This window comes from Carcharodon carcharias, chromosome 10 (genome assembly GCF_017639515.1).
Source record: "Carcharodon carcharias isolate sCarCar2 chromosome 10, sCarCar2.pri, whole genome shotgun sequence".
Lineage (NCBI taxonomy): Eukaryota > Metazoa > Chordata > Chondrichthyes > Lamniformes > Lamnidae > Carcharodon > Carcharodon carcharias.
Genome location: NC_054476.1, coordinates 41408767 through 41428965, shown reverse-complemented (window position 1 = coordinate 41428965; position 20199 = coordinate 41408767). Strand labels below are relative to the sequence as shown.

The window sequence follows — 20199 nt, the reverse complement described above, 5'->3', positions numbered from 1 at the left end:
GCAGAGACCGGGCGCGGGGGGCGGGCAGAGACCGGGCGCGGGGGGCGGGCAGAGACCGGGCGCGGGGGGCGGGCAGAGACCGGGCGCGGGGGGCGGGCAGAGACCGGGCGCGGGGGGCGGGCAGAGACCGGGCGCGGGGGGCGGGCAGAGACCGGGCGCGGGGGGCGGGCAGAGACCGGGCGCGGGGGGCGGGCAGAGACCGGGCGCGGGGGGCGGGCAGAGACCGGGCGCGGGGGGCGGGCAGAGACCGGGCGCGGGGGGCGGGCAGAGACCGGGCGCGGGGGGCGGGCAGAGACCGGGCGCGGGGGGCGGGCAGAGACCGGGCGCGGGGGGCGGGCAGAGACCGGGCGCGGGGGGCGGGCAGAGACCGGGCGCGGGGGGCGGGCAGAGACCGGGCGCGGGGGGCGGGCAGAGACCGGGCGCGGGGGGCGGGCAGAGACCGGGCGCGGGGGGCGGGCAGAGACCGGGCGCGGGGGGCGGGCAGAGACCGGGCGCGGGGGGCGGGCAGAGACCGGGCGCGGGGGGCGGGCAGAGACCGGGCGCGGGGGGCGGGCAGAGACCGGGCGCGGGGGGCGGGCAGAGACCGGGCGCGGGGGGCGGGCAGAGACCGGGCGCGGGGGGCGGGCAGAGACCGGGCGCGGGGGGCGGGCAGAGACCGGGCGCGGGGGGCGGGCAGAGACCGGGCGCGGGGGGCGGGCAGAGACCGGGCGCGGGGGGCGGGCAGAGACCGGGCGCGGGGGGCGGGCAGAGACCGGGCGCGGGGGGCGGGCAGAGACCGGGCGCGGGGGGCGGGCAGAGACCGGGCGCGGGGGGCGGGCAGAGACCGGGCGCGGGGGGCGGGCAGAGACCGGGCGCGGGGGGCGGGCAGAGACCGGGCGCGGGGGGCGGGCAGAGACCGGGCGCGCGAGAGAGAGAGGCGGAGTGAGCGCGCGCTCGCGCGAGAGGCGGAGTGAGCGCACGCTCGCGAGAGAGAGAGGCGGAGTGAGCGCGCGCTCGCGAGAGAGAGAGGCGGAGTGAGCGCACGCTCGCGAGAGAGAGGCGGAGTGAGCGCACGCTCGCGAGAGAGAGGCGGAGTGAGCGCACGCAAGAGAGAGAGAGGCGGAGTGAGCACGTGCGCGCGAGAGGCGGAGAGAGCACGCGAGAGAGAGAGAGAGAGGTGCGGAGTGAGTGCGCGCTCGCGAGAGAGGCGGCGTGAGCGCGCGCGCGAGAGAGAGGCGGAGTGAGCGCGCGCTCGCGCGAGAGAGAGAGGCGGAGTGAGCGCGCGCTCGCGCGAGAGGCGGAGTGAGCGCGCGCTCGCGAGAGAGAGAGGCGGAGTGAGCGCACGCTCGCGAGAGAGAGAGGCGGAGTGAGCGCACGCTCGCGAGAGAGAGGCGGAGTGAGCGCACGCTCGCGAGAGAGAGAGGCGGAGTGAGCGCACGCTCGCGAGAGAGAGAGGCGGAGTGAGCGCACGCTCGCGAGAGAGAGAGGCGGAGTGAGCGCACGCTCGCGAGAGAGAGAGGCGGAGTGAGCACGCGCAAGAGAGAGGCGGAGTGAGCACGCGCGCCAGAGAGGGGCAGAGTGAGCTCGCACGCGAGAGGTGGAGTGAGCACACGCGCGCGAGTAAGAGAGAAGTGAGCGCACGTGCGCGAGAGGGAGGGGGGTGGAGTGAGCCCACGCGCAAGTGAGAGAGGGGCGGAGAGAGCGTGCGTGCGAGAGAGGGGCGGAGAGAGCGCACACGCGAGAGAGTGGTGGAGAGAACGCGCGTGAGAGAGAGAGGCGGAGTGAGCGCGCGCGAGAGATGGACTGAGTTCGCGCGCGAAATAGAGTTGGAGTGAGCTCACGCGTGAGAGAGAGGTGAAGAGAGCACGCGTGTGCGAGGGAGAGAGGTGGAGAGAATGCGCAAGGGGGAGAGGTGGAGAGAATGCGCAAGGGGGAGAGGTGGAGAGAATGAGCAAGGGGGAGAGGTGGAGAGAGCGCGCGCGCCAGAGGGGTGGAGAGAGCGCGCGCGCCAGAGGGGTGGAGAGAGCGCGCGCGCCAGAGGGGTGGAGAGAGCGCGCGCGCCAGAGGGGTGGAGAGAGCGCGCGCGCCAGAGGGGTGGAGAGAGCGCGCGCGCCAGAGGGGTGGAGAGAGCGCGCGCGCCAGAGGGGTGGAGAGAGCGCGCGCGCCAGAGGGGTGGAGAGAGCGCGCGCGCCAGAGGGGTGGAGAGAGCGCGCGCGCCAGAGGGGTGTGGAGAGAGCGCGCGCGGTTGGGAGAGAGGGGTGTGGAGAGAGTGCGCACGGTCGGGAGAGAGGGGTGTGGAGAGAGTGCGCGCACAAGAGGGGTGGAGAGAACGCGTGCAAGAGAGAGAGCGGTGGTGAGGGCACGTGCGAGAGAGAGATTGAGAGAGCGAGCGCGGGCGCGAGGGAGGGGCGGAGCGAGCGCGGGCGCGAGGGAGGGGCGGAGCGAGCGCGGGCGCGAGGGAGGGGCGGAGCGAGCGCGGGCGCGAGGGAGGGAGGGGCGGAGCGAGCGCGGGCGCGAGGGAGGGAGGGGCGGCGAGAGCGCGGGGGCGAGGGAGGGAGGGGCGGCGAGAGCGCGGGGGCGAGGGAGGGAGGGGCGGCGAGAGCGCGGGCGCGAGGGAGGGAGGGGCGGCGAGAGCGCGGGCGCGAGGGAGGGAGGGGCGGCGAGAGCGCGGGCGCGAGGGAGGGAGGGGCGGCGAGAGCGCGGGCGCGAGGGAGGGAGGGGCGGCGAGAGCGCGGGCGCGAGGGAGGGAGGGGCGGCGAGAGCGCGGGCGCGAGGGAGGGAGGGGCGGCGAGAGCGCGGGCGCGAGGGAGGGAGGGGCGGCGAGAGCGCGGGCGCGAGGGAGGGAGGGGCGGCGAGAGCGCGGGCGCGAGGGAGGGAGGGGCGGCGAGAGCGCGGGCGCGAGGGAGGGAGGGGCGGCGAGAGCGCGGGCGCGAGGGAGGGAGGGGCGGCGAGAGCGCGGGCGCGAGGGAGGGAGGGGCGGCGAGAGCGCGGGCGCGAGGGAGGGAGGGGCGGCGAGAGCGCGGGCGCGAGGGAGGGAGGGGCGGCGAGAGCGCGGGCGCGAGGGAGGGAGGGGCGGCGAGAGCGCGGGCGCGAGGGAGGGAGGGGCGGCGAGAGCGCGGGCGCGAGGGAGGGAGGGGCGGCGAGAGCGCGGGCGCGAGGGAGGGAGGGGCGGCGAGAGCGCGGGCGCGAGGGAGGGAGGGGCGGCGAGAGCGCGGGCGCGAGGGAGGGAGGGGCGGCGAGAGCGCGGGCGCGAGGGAGGGAGGGGCGGCGAGAGCGCGGGCGCGAGGGAGGGAGGGGCGGCGAGAGCGCGGGCGCGAGGGAGGGAGGGGCGGCGAGAGCGCGGGCGCGAGGGAGGGAGGGGCGGCGAGAGCGCGGGCGCGAGGGAGGGAGGGGCGGCGAGAGCGCGGGCGCGAGAGAGGGAGGGGCGGCGAGAGCGCGGGCGCGAGAGAGGGAGGGGCGGCGAGAGCGCGGGCGCGAGAGAGGGAGGGGCGGCGAGAGCGCGGGCGCGAGAGAGGGAGGGGCGGCGAGAGCGCGGGCGCGAGAGAGGGAGGGGCGGCGAGAGCGCGGGCGCGAGAGAGGGAGGGGCGGCGAGAGCGCGGGCGCGAGAGAGGGAGGGGCGGCGAGAGCGCGGGCGCGAGAGAGGGAGGGGCGGCGAGAGCGCGGGCGCGAGAGAGGGAGGGGCGGCGAGAGCGCGGGCGCGAGAGAGGGAGGGGCGGCGAGAGCGCGGGCGCGAGAGAGGGAGGGGCGGCGAGAGCGCGGGCGCGAGAGAGGGAGGGGCGGCGAGAGCGCGGGCGCGAGAGAGGGAGGGGCGGCGAGAGCGCGGGCGCGAGAGAGGGAGGGGCGGCGAGAGCGCGGGCGCGAGAGAGGGAGGGGCGGCGAGAGCGCGGGCGCGAGAGAGGGAGGGGCGGCGAGAGCGCGGGCGCGAGAGAGGGAGGGGCGGCGAGAGCGCGGGCGCGAGAGAGGGAGGGGCGGCGAGAGCGCGGGCGCGAGAGAGGGAGGGGCGGCGAGAGCGCGGGCGCGAGAGAGGGAGGGGCGGCGAGAGCGCGGGCGCGAGAGAGGGAGGGGCGGCGAGAGCGCGGGCGCGAGAGAGGGAGGGGCGGCGAGAGCGCGCGCGCGGTAGAGAAAGAGGAGCGGAGTGAGCGCGTGCGCGAGAGAGAGAGAGGCGGAGAGAGCACACGCGCGGGAGAGAGAGGGGCGGGGAGAGCGCGTGCGTGAGAGAGGGGACGGGGAGAGCGCACGCGTGAGAGAGAGGTGGGGAGAGCACGCGTGTGAGAGAGGGGTGGGGAGAGCGCGCGCATGAGAGAGAGGGGTTGGGAGAGCACACGTGTGAGAGAGGGGTGGGGAGAGCGCTCGCATGAGAGAGAGGTGGAGTGAGTGAGTGAGCGCGCGCGAGAGGTGAAGTGAGCGCGCACACGAGAGAGGGGTGGAGAGAGAGCGTGCGGCGCGAGATGTGGCTTGAACGCGCGTGCGCGAGAGAGGGGTGGAGAGAACGCGCGCGTGTGAGAGAGACAGGTGGAGAGAGTGCGCGCGCGAGAGAGATGGAGAGCGCATGCGCGCGCATGAGAAGTGGAGTGAGTGCATGCGCACGAGAGAGAGGTGAAGTGAGCGCATGCGCGAGAGAGGGGTGGAGAGAGCGCATGCGTATGCAAGAGAGGGCTGGAGAGAGCACGCGCGAGAGAGACGTGGAGAGAGTTCACGCAAGAGAGTGAGAGGTGGAGTGAGCGCGCACAAGAGAGGTGGAATGAGCGCGTGAGAGACAGATAGTAGTGAATTGAGCGTGTGCGCGCGCGCATGAGAGGTGTGGAGAGAGCGCGCGCCTGCGCGAAAGAGGGGTGGAGAGAACGCACGCATGTGCGAGAGACAGGTGGAGAGAGTGCACGCGTGAGAGAGAGAGCTGGAGAGCGTGCGCGCACGCATGAGAGGTGGAGTGAGTGCACGCACGCGAGAGAGAGGTGAAGTGAGTGCATGCGCGAGAGTGGGGTGGAGAGAGCGCACGCATACGCAAGAGAGGGCTGGAGAGAGCACGCGAGAGAGGTGGAGAGCGTGCGAGAGAGAGAGACGTGGCGAGAGCGCGCGCGAGAGAGTGAGAGGTAGAATGAGCGCACATGAGAGAGATGTGGAGTGATCGCGCACACGAGAGAGAGGGAGGTGGAGAGAGCGCATGCAAGAGAGAGGGGTGGAGAGAGCGCGCGTGAGAGAGGTGGAGAGAGCGCGCGCAAGAGAGAGAGAGGGTTGGAGAGAGCGCGCATGAGAGAGGTGGAGTGAGCGTGCTCAAGAGAGAGAAGTGAGCGCACGCGCGAGAGAGTGTGGTGGAGTGAGCGTGCGCGAGAGAGGTGGAGTGAGCGTGCGCGAGAGGGGTGGAGTGAGCGTGCGCGAGAGGGGTGGAGTGAGCGTGCGCGAGGGGGTGGAGTGAGCGCGCGCGAGGGGGTGGAGTGAGCGCGCGCGAGAGGGGTGGAGTGAGCGCGCGCGAGAGGGGTGGAGTGAGCGCGCGCGAGAGGGGTGGAGTGAGCGCGCGCGAGAGGGGTGGAACGAGCGCGCGCGAGAGGGGTGGAACGAGCGCGCGCGAGAGGTGGAACGAGCGCGCGCGAGAGGTGGAGTAAGCATGCACGAGAGGTGGAATGAGCGCGCGTGAGAGAGAGGTGAAGTGAGCGTGCATGCATGAGAGAGAGGGGTGGAAAGAGCACACGCGTGTGCGAGAGAGGGGTGGAGAGAGTGCGCGCGTGCGCAAGAAAGGAGTGGAGAGAGCGTGCGTGTGCGAGAGGAGTGGAGAGCGCGTGCGTGCGCAAGAGAGGGGCGGAGAGAGCGCGCACAAGAGAGGAGCGGAGAGAGCGTGCGCAAGAGAGAGAATGGGGTGCAGAGAGCATGCACGAGAGAGAGAGAGGTGGAGAGATCGCGCACATGAGAGGGGGGAGAGCAGGTGTGAGCAAGAGGGGGGACAGAGCGCATGCGAGAGAGGGGGAGTGGGCAAGGGGACACGCATGCGAGAGAGGGAGAGCGGGCGAGTGGACGTGCGCGTGAGAGAGGGAGCGCGTGGGTTCAAGAGAGAGGGGGAGCATGCAGGTGCGCGCACGAGAGGTGCCAACGGCATCCTATGCGACTGTAACAAAGGTAAACTATCAGTCCTCGCCTTGCTCGACCTGTCTGTAGTTTCTGACACGGTTAACAAGACCATCCTTCTCCAATGTCTCTCCACGGTTGGCCAGCTGGGTGGGACTGCACGCACCTGGTTCCATTCTTATCTCTTTAATCAGCCAGAAAATCACTTAAAATGGCTTCTCTGTTTTCTCCCACACCTTTACCCCCAAGAGTTTATCCTTGGCCAAATCTTATTTCTCAACTGCATGCCAACCCCCGACATCATCATCAATCCAAAAACACTGCATTAGTCTGCTGACAACATCCAGCTCTACCTATCGCCTCTCCTCCATTGCCATTAAATTATCAAATTGCTTATCTGACATCCGGTACTGGATGAGCAGAAATTTCGTACACTTAAATATTAAATACCAAAAGACTTTGTATCAGCCCCTGCTACAAATTCCATTCCCCAGCCACAAACTCCATCCTGCTCCCTGGTAACGGAGGCTGAATGAAACTGTTCACAATCTTGGTGTTGTACTGGACCCCAGGATGAGCTTCTGACAACAAAAACCATTGTTTCCACCTCCATAACCTCAGCCAACTCTGCCTCTGCTTCAACCCATCTGCTGCTAAAGCCCTCATCCATGTCTTTCTCACCCAGAGTCTTGAATATTTCAACACAGTCCTGGTCAATCTCCCATGTTCTACCCCCCATAAACTTGAGGACATCCAAAGCTGTTATCTCCTAATTCACACCAATCCTGTTCATCCATCACCCTGAAATTGAGACTTACATTGGCTCTGGATTAAGCAATGCCTCGATTTTTACATTCTCATCTTTATTTGAAAATCCTGCCATGGCTTTGCAGACGCTATCTCTAAATCTTCTCCAATGTCACCAGCCGCTGAGAGATGTGCGCTCCTCTAATTCTGGGCCCTTCAGCAGCCCCAATTTTAACCGCTCCACCATTGGTGGCTCTGTCTCCAGCTGCCTAAACTACAAGCTGTGGAATTCCCCTCTTTTGCCTCCTTTAAATCACTCCTTAAACCTAACTCTTTGACCAAGCCTTTGGTCATCTGCCCCAATGTCTCCTTATATCACTATTTGGTGTCAAATTTTGCTTTATAATGCTCATGTGAACTGCCATGGGATGTTTTACTATTTCCAGGATTTAATGTTCGCCTAGGTATTCCTCAAATACCTGCATGCTCTTTCTAAATCATGTTCTTAAAAGAGATAACTTGGTCTTTACTTCCTTTCCCATTGAGATCTATTATTTTGAATTTTAATTTCAAATACCCGGCCACAGTGGACATGTCTGTGCCTAGGCATTGCACAGTTAATCAAACATGAGTTTCTTTGAGATGGGTTGTTTGGTTGAGGGGGGTGGGAGGGTGGCAAAGTGAGATGAAGAGAAGAAGAAATTGCAACGCATTGGATCTAGCTTTTCTCGCTAACTTGATCACTATTTAAGTCTGTCACTGTGCATTCTGTGGCGTTTGTTGTTAAATAATTACTGGTAGTTATCACAATAAGCGTGCACAGTGCTGTACCTGTTTGTAAAGCCATCCTCTAACCACAACCGGTGCATTCGGGTTCCTCTTGCTGGACTGCTCCCTCTTTCCAAAGCTAAGGACTTTGCTGCTTGGTTTTGAAATCTGATTAGAAATAAATATATTTGCATTAACTTAAAAAATCTCTTGGTTAGTAAGTTAAAAAGTTTGCATTATATTCCCAACACTAAAAGGTTGAGGTCTGTGGTAATGACAAATGGGTAATATTCTGCAGAAACATGTGACTAATTAGATGACACTAATTAAAATGTTGCTTTTTTAAAAAAAAGCATAGTAGCTTTAAATTAGTTTATCCACAAATTATGGCTCAGTGATTAACCCACCATGAGGTGTGATACAACACGAACTTCAGTTATTTTCCAGCTAACTAATGTAACATCTGCAAGCATATGAACAATATCATGAAAAAAAATAGCATGTGTAATCAAACTTCAACATTTTTTCTCTTGAAAATAAATGAATTCTCAGGAAGTGGTGGTTGTAGAGAAGACCTCCTGGAAAGCCTTCTCATTTTGGATGTCGTGTTTCAGCATCAAGGACTTTCCAACATGCTTAAAAACTGAGCGAAGATCTGTCTACTGTGCCGCAACAATATTAACCACTCCCCAACCTTGGAAAAGCACTCCTTGTACATTGAAATCTCCCCTTTCTCACACCAGCCACTTTGTGGTCCTTCTGAAAGAGGGACTGTCAGCCTTGTGCTAAAGTCATTCCATGTGTCCAAAGCAACTAATAACTTATCAAAACCATGCTGACTCATTTTATATAGGACTCTCATTCTTTGAAGCGGTGTTTTTTTTAAAACATTAGCGATCAAACATGTTTAACACTGTTAAAATAGAACAGGATTTTTTTTTATGGAGGCAAGATGTCATTTACAATAATTAAGTTTGATAGCAATGGGATACCAATGTATTAAGAGATCATACCCTGATATTTGAAGTCAAATTTCAACGCTATAATATTAACAGACAGAAGTTTCATTCCTTCATTTTGGGCTGAATTTAAATTGGCATGCCAAGCCACTGGGCCATCCAGTTTCAAAACAAGCAAGAAATTTATGCTGTGCAACTTATTTCACTTCATTAATTGTCTTAGAACATTTTCTATACTTTGAACTGCCTCCAGTTTCAATTTCTTTCTAGCCTGGTGCAACAGGAATAATAAAAACCCATTCTACCTCTTATATGAAAGGTGACGGTGCTGATTGAACACCAAGAATAAAATGAGATACTCTTGCCAGAGCTAAACCTTGAGACAGTTTCAAAATCAGTGTTAAGGAACTAATAAACAATTCATACAAACCAAACAACCTTAAAGCTGTGCATAATTCATCAGCATTCAAGCCAATTGCACCTCCAGAGTCAACTTACTGCATTGGTCTCTTTTTAAATAATGGTTGGATTTTTGAAAGCCATATGGGGGATTTATGAGAAAGAGCATATGTTGTATATAGAATCTTAGCACATGAGATACTGGCTGAGATCCATGAATCCACATGGATTCATTTAGATTTGTTTAGTTTTAAAATGGATTTTACAAGAACGCAAATTGATCATCCATGGCATTGCTCTGGATAAAAGGATAGCATTGTGGCCAGGATTTTACATTCAGTGTGTGGGGACAGGCCCAACATGCCGGAACATAAAATGACGCACGATGTTGTTGGGCATGCGCTGTCTCGTGACATTTTGTTTGGCAGGTGCGTGCCTGAGTTGGCTGCGCGTCCACCAATAATTGAAAGGCCAATTAAAGCCATTTAACGTACTACTTAACTCCAAATTTACGCTGCCCATCCAACCTAATGGTTGGCAGACAGGCGAAAAGGCCAAGTGGCCTTTACAATTTTTAAGAAGCCTCATCCACGAGCAGGATGAGGTTTCCTAAAGCTTCTACAAATTGAATAAAAATTTTTGAAAATTAAAAACTGTCCCATCTCATGTGACACAGTCCGTGCCTCCGGGAGATTGAAGTGCTCTTTCACATGCATGCGCGAAAGAGCGCTGGACCCGACTGTCCCTCCTTCTCCCACCCCCCCGCACAGGTAGCGCTCAGTGCTTCCACTCGCGATCCAGGTTGGGCAGGCCTTAATGGCCCGTCTGCGTGAAATTGCGGTGCCGAACCAATTGTCCACCCTCGTCCACTCCAGCCAAGCCCACCCGATGCAGGAAAAATTCAAGCCTATGTCTATCCCTTCCATCATTTATTTTTAACCCACCCCTTTAATTTTCATCCATCTTCTTTTCTTCGCCTTACCTTCTATCTCCAGGGTTATATCCATTTCTCAACTACTGTTCATCCTCTTACTGCCTGTTTCCTCTTGCACTCTTGACCTCTGTTCCCATCCTCTCTGAAAGTTCATGCCTTGAATTAACTTGCTTTCCTAATATTTTTCATGACTTTGTTCTTGGCAAATTGAGTTTAAATACATCCTTCTTTTTCTGAGCAGAGATTTTGCAGCCACGATATAGATAGATTACTACAATATGGTCCTATAGTAAAAGCCACACCAGCTGCATCAAAAGCATGAAAAGTATTTTGATCATGAATCACAGAATATTGCAGAGGGTGGCCATTTAGCCCATCATGCCTGCGCTTGTTCTTTGAGCAATCCAGTTTAAAGCAAACCCTGGCTTTTTTCCCCTTAATCCTGCAGGTCAGTCTTCCAAGTACATGGCTAATTGCCTTTTGGAAGTTGCTCTGGAATCTGATTCCACCACCCTCTCAGGTAGTTCATATTATATCTTTATAATGCTCTGAATGAAAACATTTATCTTCATTTCCCCTCTAATTCTTTTGCCAATTACCCACCCATTTTCCAAAAACAAAAGTTTCTCCCTTCCTGTTCTAAGCCCCTCAAAGGTGTGAATACCTGTACCAGATCTCCCCTTAACCTTCTCTGCTCTAAGGAGAACAATCCTAGCTTCTTCAATTTCTCATCAGAACTGAAGTCCCTATTCCTGGTAGTATCCTGGTAAACCTCATCTGTACTGCCTCCAGGACCTTGATTTCTTTTAGTGTGGTGCCCAGAATTGTACACAAGGTTCCAGTTGAGGCCTAGCCAGTGAATTTTAAAGATTTAGTATGGCCTCCTTGTTTCAGTATTTCGGAACAGATGTTAAACCGAGACCCCATCGGCCTCCTCCTTTGGATGTGAAAGGTCCTGTGGCACTATTTTGAAGAGGAGCGGGGATTTATCCCTGGTGTCTTGGCCAATTTTTATCTCTCACTCAACATCACAGAAAGAGACAATCCAGTCAATATCACAGTGCTGTTTGAGAGATTTTGTTGGATGCAAATTAACTGTCACGTTGTCTACATTATCAAAGTGACCACACTTCAAGGAGTTCTTCATTGGCTGCAAAGCACTTTGAGAAGTCTGGTAGTCATGAAAGGCATTACATAAATACAAGCTTTTTTTTATTCAATGCCCCTATTTGGAAGGTCAAGCATTCCAAATGCTTTATTAACTGCCTTAACAAATTACCCTGCCACATTCAAAGATTTGTGAAAAGGTGGCCCCTAGGTATGTTTGTTCTTGCGCATCTCTAGTACTACTTAGATTAAACTGCCTCTCCATGTTGTTTCTCCAAGTGTATTGCTTCACACTTATCTGCATAAAATTGCTCACCATGAGTTAGCTCTTTCCACCAGTCTGTCCACATCCTCCTGAAATCTGCTGCTTTTATGCTCATTATTTACTCTGTTGTCAAGTTTTGTTTCATCCATGAACTTCAAAATTGCACTCCCTATCCCCAAATCTAGGTAATTTATATATAAATGCCCTTTAATACTATGTGCATCTATCTTCTGAAGAAATTTGTTAAGGTACTTTATCAAATGCCTTCTGAAAGTCCATAGACACAATATATCATGCACTAACTTCATCAATCCTGTTTTTAAAAAACTAAATCAGGTTAGTCAGGTATGATTTGTCTTCAACATATCTGGATGCCCCTCATCAACTGATGCTTCTTCCAAGTGGGAATTAATTTTGTCCTCAGCAGTGATTCCAGTAGTTTTCCCATAACTGACATTAGACACTTATAGTGCATAATTATCAGGTTTTTCTCTCTTCTCTCTTCTTGTTTAAGAGGCATGTTAACAAATGCAATTCCCCAAACCTCTAACACCACTCCAATATCCAAGGAGGATTGAAAGATTGTGGTCAAAGATTGGATAGGCTGGGGTAGTTTTCCTTGGAGTAGCGACGGTTGAGGGAGGACCTGATAGAGGTGTATAAGATTATGAGGGTTGTAGATAGGGCAGATAAGAAGGCACTTTTTACATTAGTAGATGGGTCAATAACCAGGGGGCATAGATTTAATGTAAGAGGTGAAAGGCTAAGAGGGGAGTTGAGGAGAAATTTTTTCACCCAGAGGGTGGTGGGAGTCTGGAACTCACTGCCTGAAAGGGTGGTTGAGTCAAAAACTCTCGTAACATTTAAGAAGTATTTAGATATTCACTTGCGTTGCCATAGCCTCCAGGGCTATGGGCCAAGCCCTGGAAAATGGGATTAGTGTTGTCAGATCTTTGTTGACAGTATGGACATGATGGGCCGAATAGTCTTCCTCTGTGCTGTAAACGTCTAAGAGTCTATGAGAGCTTCAGCTATCTCCACGCTGGATTCCTGTGATCAGTAACCTAAGGTGCATCCAATTCAGACTCTGAGGGCCTACAGTATACACCCAGTGTGTTTGCCCCTTTTGAGTTTTTTTACTTCTACCCATATGGCCTCATTTGATGATCCTTCCAAGATATCATCCCTCCTCACTGCTGTAATTGATTCCTTGATCAATTTTGCAACCCCCCCCATCACCACCACCACCTCTATTATCCTCCTCTCTACCTCATTTGAATACCCTATAACCAGGAATGTTGAGCTGCCAATCCCGCCCTTCTTTTAGCCAAGTCTCGGCTATAGCTATAATATCATACTCCCACCTGCCTATCTGTGCCTTGTCTTATTCCTCAGGCTCCTTGCATTAAAATATATTCCTGGACTATCTATCTGGACTAAGTAACTTATTAACTTTGAATGATAATAATCTATTTAGCACCTCCTTTATCTATTTTTATCCTATCCAAAATCTCTACTCACCACCCACCCATACCCTGCCCCACCCCCACTCCACACTAACTACTTTTTTTTGTAAATACAACTGCAAAGTACTCATTCAGTACCTCTGCCTCTCAAAATGATTTTGTTTTTTGTCCCTACTCAGCCCATCATTGTTTCGTTTTAACTAGCCTTTCACTTTTCCATGTTCCTAAAAGATTTGGGGATTCTATTTTATGCCACCTGCTATTTTTGCCTCATACTCCCTCTTTACCCTTCATCTGTCAAATACAAAAGCAAACTGGTCACTACTCCCCTCCCTAACAGCTAGCAACTAACTCTTGTGATGTGATATTGAGTGCACAGATCAGGAAAATGCCAAGCTTGGCTCCTAGTACCCCACAAGATAACTGATCTCAGTCTGGCTGGTTGTGGAGTGTTACTGTTTACTTCAGTAGTCTTGAACCAGGAGAGGAAGATCAATCAGGTTTCCAACTGTCCAGTGGTCCCTGCTGCAAGTGTGCATCTATGATCACTGAATGATGACGAGAATGAGCTCAGTCAAGCAGGAGGCAGCAGAGTCAGGAAAGGATGGTAGAAATTGGAAGCAGTTGACAGAGGACACTCATCAGCTAGGGAATTATACACCAGTGTGGATCAACGTCTGGGAAGAGGTGCACAACATACATGTTGCATTTCCACAAATTATAAAGAAACTTAATAAAGTGAAATTAAATTGCTTATATTCTGTTAATACATTTTCAATTCATGTGTGAAAAAAGAAAATCTATTTTTAAACTTGTGTTCATAAATGTAGAAAAACATGTTAAAAATTGGTATTGTGATAATGCCCATTACAGGCACTAGCCAAATTCAGCCTTACCTTTTTAAACTATCTGTGGAGGTCCCATGGTGCTGTGAATGTGTAGTCTAAGGTTTTTAACACAGTTGAGATGTTTTATTGTTCAGATAAAGCTGTATTAAACATTCATCTGCCACTTTGCACTGCTCAGGTATTCCATTTGAGTACATAATCTAAATAGGCAAATCTAAGTCAATTGTAGTATAATTATTGAAAAAATTTCTATAAATTGGCAATTTCTTGTAAATCACTGACTACTATTCTTAGGAGAGACTAGGTTAATAGAGGTCAGAAAAGTAAGCATGAAATGATGGGCGTTATATCTGTCTTTATTTTTTTCTGACACATTGAAATATCAGTGACCGTGTTATAGATGGTGCATGGTGAAATTTCTCCCCTTGATGGCAGTACTCATTATTTATAGTTCATATATAGGAGAATCACATACATTTTAATCCTAAAATTGCTGTGCATCAATGGTCAGTGCAGAGCTTTTTATATAAGGAAGGTGGAACATATGATTCATAGATGTGTAAGGCACGAAAGATCTTTCATTCTCTCTCTTCTAGATGTATTTCTGCTGCATCTATATACTTTGCAAGAGTCAATGGACAAAATTACCTTAAAGCCATTGTGAAATGTTACTAATGATCATGTGAACACATTCATCTGAAATTCCTCCATCTGCTATTTCAGCAAAGGCATTACTGCAGGGTAATTTTCATGTGTAACAGGTGTTTGGTGAATAAAGCATGCCCAGTGCCCACCCCACTACTCCCCACCACCCAGAGGGGCCAATTGACTTTCATGATTAGCCCTCAACATAATGCAGCCAGTGAGCTACCAGCTTGAAACATGCACCCCAAAAGTCAGTTTACTGATTTAGAGACAGGAAATCGGACAGTATGGTTGCTTGCTAAATACCTGCAGGTGCAGCAGCTTAAAAAGGTAGGTGTATTTAGCATCAGGAATAGGAGCAACACCACAAAAGGAGCAGGTAACATGACGGCAAAATCTATAGCACATACCACAGAGCAGGTGCAAAACCCACAAGCAACTGCCAGAAAAATGTCTCCAAAAGGCTCATCCAGTGTTACCTGACACCAGCTAAGGGTCTCTTTAACTATCGTTTCAAATGGCTACCTCTCGACTTTCATTATCTCCGGTTGGTGGGCAGGAACAAGAACTGGTGATAATCAAGTAGGCAAAGACAAAACTAGCATTGGGAGCCTAACAATGTTAATGGTCCCTATCCAAATTTAGATATGCGGTGCTGCGTCTTTCTCATGGGAGATCCAGCTAGGGGGATACAGCTCTATCCTAAAGTCAGAACAGCAGCATTAAATATGCATAACTAACTACCATTTGATTTTTGGTTCCACTACCATCCCATTTTTGAGTGCAACAAAATGTTCTTTTACCTGGTTAGCACCTTAATTATAGTTTGCACTTTCAGTTAATATTGAGCAGCACAATTTCAAAGCAAATGCCATTTTCATAACATCATCTCACTATTCCAATTTTCTTTCAGAAAATGCGCTGCACTGTAAACTGTGCAAAGGAGTTTTAAGGACTAAGAAATATAGATAACTATGATAGCTGCTGTTTTCATATTATGAATGAACAATACTTAATGACAGGGAGAGAACAAGTTGTCAACAAGGAAAAAAAAATACACCATTAATTACCAAACATTACATTTACTTTATTGGAATATTTCTTCAGGTCACAGATGCTGAAGTGATAATGGTCTGTGCTGGGATCTCTTTAGGAAACAGTAATGTTTATTTTTTAATTCCAAAAACGCAGATATTTACTAAAAGAACAAAGCCGCAAGGTTTACATCAAAAGAATGTTACTAAATAAAAAAGAATACAAATAACTTCACTATCTTAAACACAGTTATGTTAAAGATGCTAACAGTACATCGAACAGAGTTGTTTGTAGTGAAAATAGAGTTTCTTGACTCAGCTTTCCTTTGAAACCCATTTGGCTTACACCCCAAAACTCATTTGGCTTACACCCCAAAACTTAAGTCACATACTTAAAAGAAATTGAAAGATTAAATACTTGGTCTGAATAGCATTTCAATGTTTCATACAAGGGCTTAGTTTTTGTGAGCCTTCCACTTACTTCTGGAAAGGTTTTCCCTTCAAATTTCCTCCAACTGGTTGTAGACAACCAGTTCAACACAGGCATCACTAATGTCTCAAGCATTGCTATCTCGGGTCAGAACTCTCCTGGCTCAAGTACTTTTTTTTAACACCGGGGTCTTGTATCTAAAACTCTCCTCTCTTTTTTCTCAGCTTGGCTATCCCCAAAAATCAAACCCACTGTTAGGAGGCCTTCAGTAAGCAAGAGATTTAACTCATTTAGCCAGCATACAGAATTTCAACTGAACTCTGCTTGAAAGAAATGATTTCCTGCAACAAGCTTGTTCTAAACTAAAAACCCTGCTTGAAGCCAGAACCACATCCACAATTTACTCACCCCTTTAATTAGCTTATTGATGACCTTTTTTCTAATCATTATTTTCCAGGCTTCTTTGTCATATGATCAGTTACTTGCTGCCAGGTGTTGTATAAGAAATCTTTCAAAGAAACCTAGCTCTTAAAAGGACCATCACCCCAACATAAAACAGTTTTTTCTCCCCAAAAGCCATCACAACTGCAAATAAATTCATGCTTTGAATGTTATTGTATTAAATTACCAATACACTGACCAATAATGCTACATTTATGAAATGCAACCATTTCCCTTTTGCTATACAATTTAGAAAACATAGTCCAAACATTTGAAAATGGTGACAGGCTCCAGACTGGGAAGCAGCACATTCTAAACAAACCTTAAGTTGATGGTCAAAAATCTGATTTTTTTGAAAATCAATAATGGTGAAAAATGAAAACATCCAGGAGGTAGGTGGAAAAAAAGCTGGAAATGTCCTTCAAGGCATCAAAGTTAAAATGCTGCAATTATCTTAACAGGTTTGATCCAGTATCTAACTTCTGCCATAATGCACACGAATACATTTGCAAATGACCAGTCTATAAACAGCATTCAAAAAGAAAGTGGTTATGCTATTGATTTAACAAGCTATGGGAGAGGCAGCTAAACATTGAGATATGATTGTGTTGAATGGCTGTTTCTGTTCCTATCCCCATTCTCCTAGGATTTTTGACAGAATTATAATTCCTCCATTTATCTACCATCTGTCCCAAGATTAAAGATGTGAAGAACTTACGTCACCAAAAAGGATAATGTTACTGCAGACTGCTTTGCAGATATTGGCAAACAGTTTTAATTACTTTAGCACTGACTCAGTGGGTAAATTCACAACCTAATGTAGTCTTCAACTTCTAAATCCATGACCTCCATCGCCTTCAAGGACAAGGGTAGCAGATGCATAGGAACACCACCACCTGCAAGTTCCCCTACAAGCCACACACCATCTTGACTTGGAACTACATCACTGTTAGTTCACTATAGTTGGGTCAAAATCCTGAGAACTCCCACCCTAACAACACTGTGGGTGCACCTATACCATATCAACCACAGCATTTGAAGAAGGTGGCTCACCACCATCTCCTCAAGAGCAATAAAAATGCTGGTCTACCCAGTGAAGCCCACATCCTGTGAAAGAATTTAAAAAAATTAAAAGATCAAATGTTCAATTTCGATTTTGTGCTAAGTTTGCTGATCTCATCATGGATACTAATAGTTGGCTAAAAGAGACCCAAAAACAAAGCAAAAAACAACGTCCCCTTTTCTGCACCTGATCACTATCCAGTAACTGCTGATATGGATAAACAGGCAAGAGCAGGACCTGGATCAGTTGTGAAGTTCTGTCAACTAGGTTTCTCAGCACAAGTGAAATTTAGCTCTGCAAGTCTCAACTTCAGTAGGAGAGAATATTGGAAATGGAAAAACATTGCTACACTTTCGGATCACTGATGGCATGAAACAGACTGTTTATATAAAGTTAATCTGTATTTTACCATTGACTGCACATTACCCCTCCTGTCAATGTAACCCAATAATCCATAAAGCAGCCAGAATACTGATGCAAACACTAAATCAGCAGCAAAACTTCAATGTCTGCAAAACTTAGCTAGCTGACATCATACAAACATTTTATGTTATCTGTGATCAATAGGACACAAACAGGCCCAGATCAATTCACTTGAATCTTCTATATTGAATATGATCTTTGTAAAAATGGTGTCACTTATCATTTCCAATTGTCACAATTCTGTCAAGATTTTACCCATTATAAACTATACCCACGTTTGCCCATGTAACATTTTCACACTGTAACTACACAAACTGACCACTTGGCTTTGCGCCAAGTCGATAAATATTTTCAGAAACTTGGGTCTAAATTCAGCATCATTATAATGTCAACAAACTTTACAGTGGGAAGGACAGAGCCCTCCATGAACGCACACCTGAACCAGTGAGGAATTCAGGAGGGCCTAATTTTAGGTAGCTATTGCAGCTGCTTGAAATGGTTGTCGACTTCATTTCAACACTGAAATGAGGCTCCTGCATCCATCTCTGGAGCCTTTCCTGAAGTTGCTGAAACATATTCACAACTTTTATTGACAAATTTTTCAATTCCCTTTTCTCACACCTTGGCTGGCCTCGAACTGGCCGAACTTGCAATGGCAGTTAGCGTACCTGATTCATGACTTACATTAACCAGTTCCAACTCTTTATAGGTGCCAAGGGACATACAGTACACTGTAACCTCTCCAGTATGGAAATCTATTGTTCAGAAAGACCAGTTGTCTGGAAACTTTGAGTATACGGAAGCATTAGTGGCATCATTTTTGAACAGTAATTTGGGTGCAGAAACATGAAAGGCACATGGATGGGTAAAATAATTTTCATTACTGCTTAATGTTTTAGCACTGCTTTATGTTGCAGGTAAGTTATGTTAGTATTTTTATGAGTGTTAGGAAACAGTTTTAGTTTGTTTAGTTAGTTCTGTCGAAGGGTCATGAGGACTCGAAACGTCAACTCTTTTCTTCTCCGCCGATGCTGCCAGACCTGCTGAGTTTTTCCAGGTAATTCTGTTTTTGTTTTGGATTTCCAGCATCCGCAGTTTTTTTGTTTTTGTTTAAGTTTGCTTTGTATTTCTGTATCGTGTTGAGAAAGGTCAAATTGAGTTTTAGTTTCACTTTAAAAGATGCCTGCATTTCTAATCAGGTTTATACGACTGTTGCAACAAAGGTAAACAAACAAGAATAGAAGAATTGGGCTGTTGCTAGCAACAGGGGTGACTCCCACAGAAAAGCTAGAAACAGCAGTTTGATTTTGGAAGCTGTTTTGAGTTCAGTTGGTTTTGAAAGTAGCTGCCAGGAGAGATTGGAACAAAGGAGACAGATAGCTAAAGAAAAGCTAAAGAAAAACTCCAAAAATACAGGCTAGTGGAACAGGGGAAAGTCTCAAGAAGACCTTCCAGTCAAAGGAAGGACAAGAACCTGGGAAAAGGTCCTGTTAATGAAGTTAAAAGTGAGAGGCAAAGAGAAAGGCTCCAAGCTTCTTGCTTTAAATCTGCTTTCTGCAACTTTTGTCTCTTTAAATCTCAACAGCATGCAAGAGGCAAGAAGGTCCAAAGAGACAACTGAAGGTCTGTAACACTGCTATGGGCATGTGAAGCAGTGGTACTGTTGACGGCTGAGTCGGTGAGGGAGAATGCATGGAAGACAGCTTGAGTGCATGTGGTGACCCAAGGGAGAGGAACATCGGAAGGAAAGTTCAAAACCTTGGAGGTGAACCCTTACCCAGAAGGCATCTGAGGGAAAGCGTCAGTTTGGGAGAAGGTTCTAAAGTGAGTTCTTAAAGCATGGCAATTGAAACCCTCCTGTGAAAGGCGGAGTTTAGTGAGACTGGTTGTCTCACAGTATGACAAGCGTCTGAGGGTAGTTGATGAGAGATCCACTGCATACGGTTAAGGTGGCATCTGTCACTTGGTTTCAGAGTGTGGTGTGTCTGACCACGGGTCACCTATTGTTACATGGACTATGTACTTACTGTGGACATTAGAGTATAAGATAGCTTTTGTAACTTATGTTATTCTTACAAATCTGTATGTCTTTAAAGATATAGTTGTGGGTGAAGGAGAGTTGTAATAGAGTTAATCTTTTCTTGTTTAATAAATGTTTTATTCTTTTGTTAAAAGTTCATCAGCTGACTCCTGTGACTCTGTTAAGTACTCTCCACATATCTAAACAAACAAATAAAAGTTCAGATCTATCAAGCTGGGTTCCACTCTGCAATCAGGCTTGTCCAGGGGTAACATTAGATGGGATCATAACAAAAGGATATACTTCCAATGGAGGCAGTACTAAGGTCCTTGGGATAAGGGGTTGTCCTATGAGAGGCTGAGTAAATTGGGCCTGTATTTTCTGGGGTTAAGAATGAGGGGCATTGAAACATACAAGATTCTGAAGGGGCTTGAGAGGGTAGATGCTGAGAGATTGTTTCTGCTGGTCGGGGAGTCTAAAACAGGGGGGGCATAGTCTCAAGATAAGGGACTGAGATGAGGAGAAATTACTTCACTCAAAGGGTTGTGAATCTTTTGAATTGTCTACTCCAGAGGGTTGTCGATGCTCCTTTGTTGAATATACCTAAGGCTGGG

General features: G+C 50.3%; 1 protein-coding gene across 9 annotated transcripts in view; it reads right to left on the bottom strand.

The window, feature by feature from the left end:
• The window catches only part of plekha7b (pleckstrin homology domain containing, family A member 7b), a 518153-nt gene that overhangs the window by 149642 nt on the left and 348312 nt on the right, over nt 1-20199 (bottom strand). For all 9 annotated transcript variants that reach the window (XM_041197491.1, XM_041197492.1, XM_041197494.1 and 6 more), the window contains one exon: nt 7615-7719. In XM_041197491.1, coding sequence (XP_041053425.1) covers nt 7615-7719 — 105 coding nt within the window. The remainder of the gene's footprint in view (nt 1-7614; nt 7720-20199) is intronic.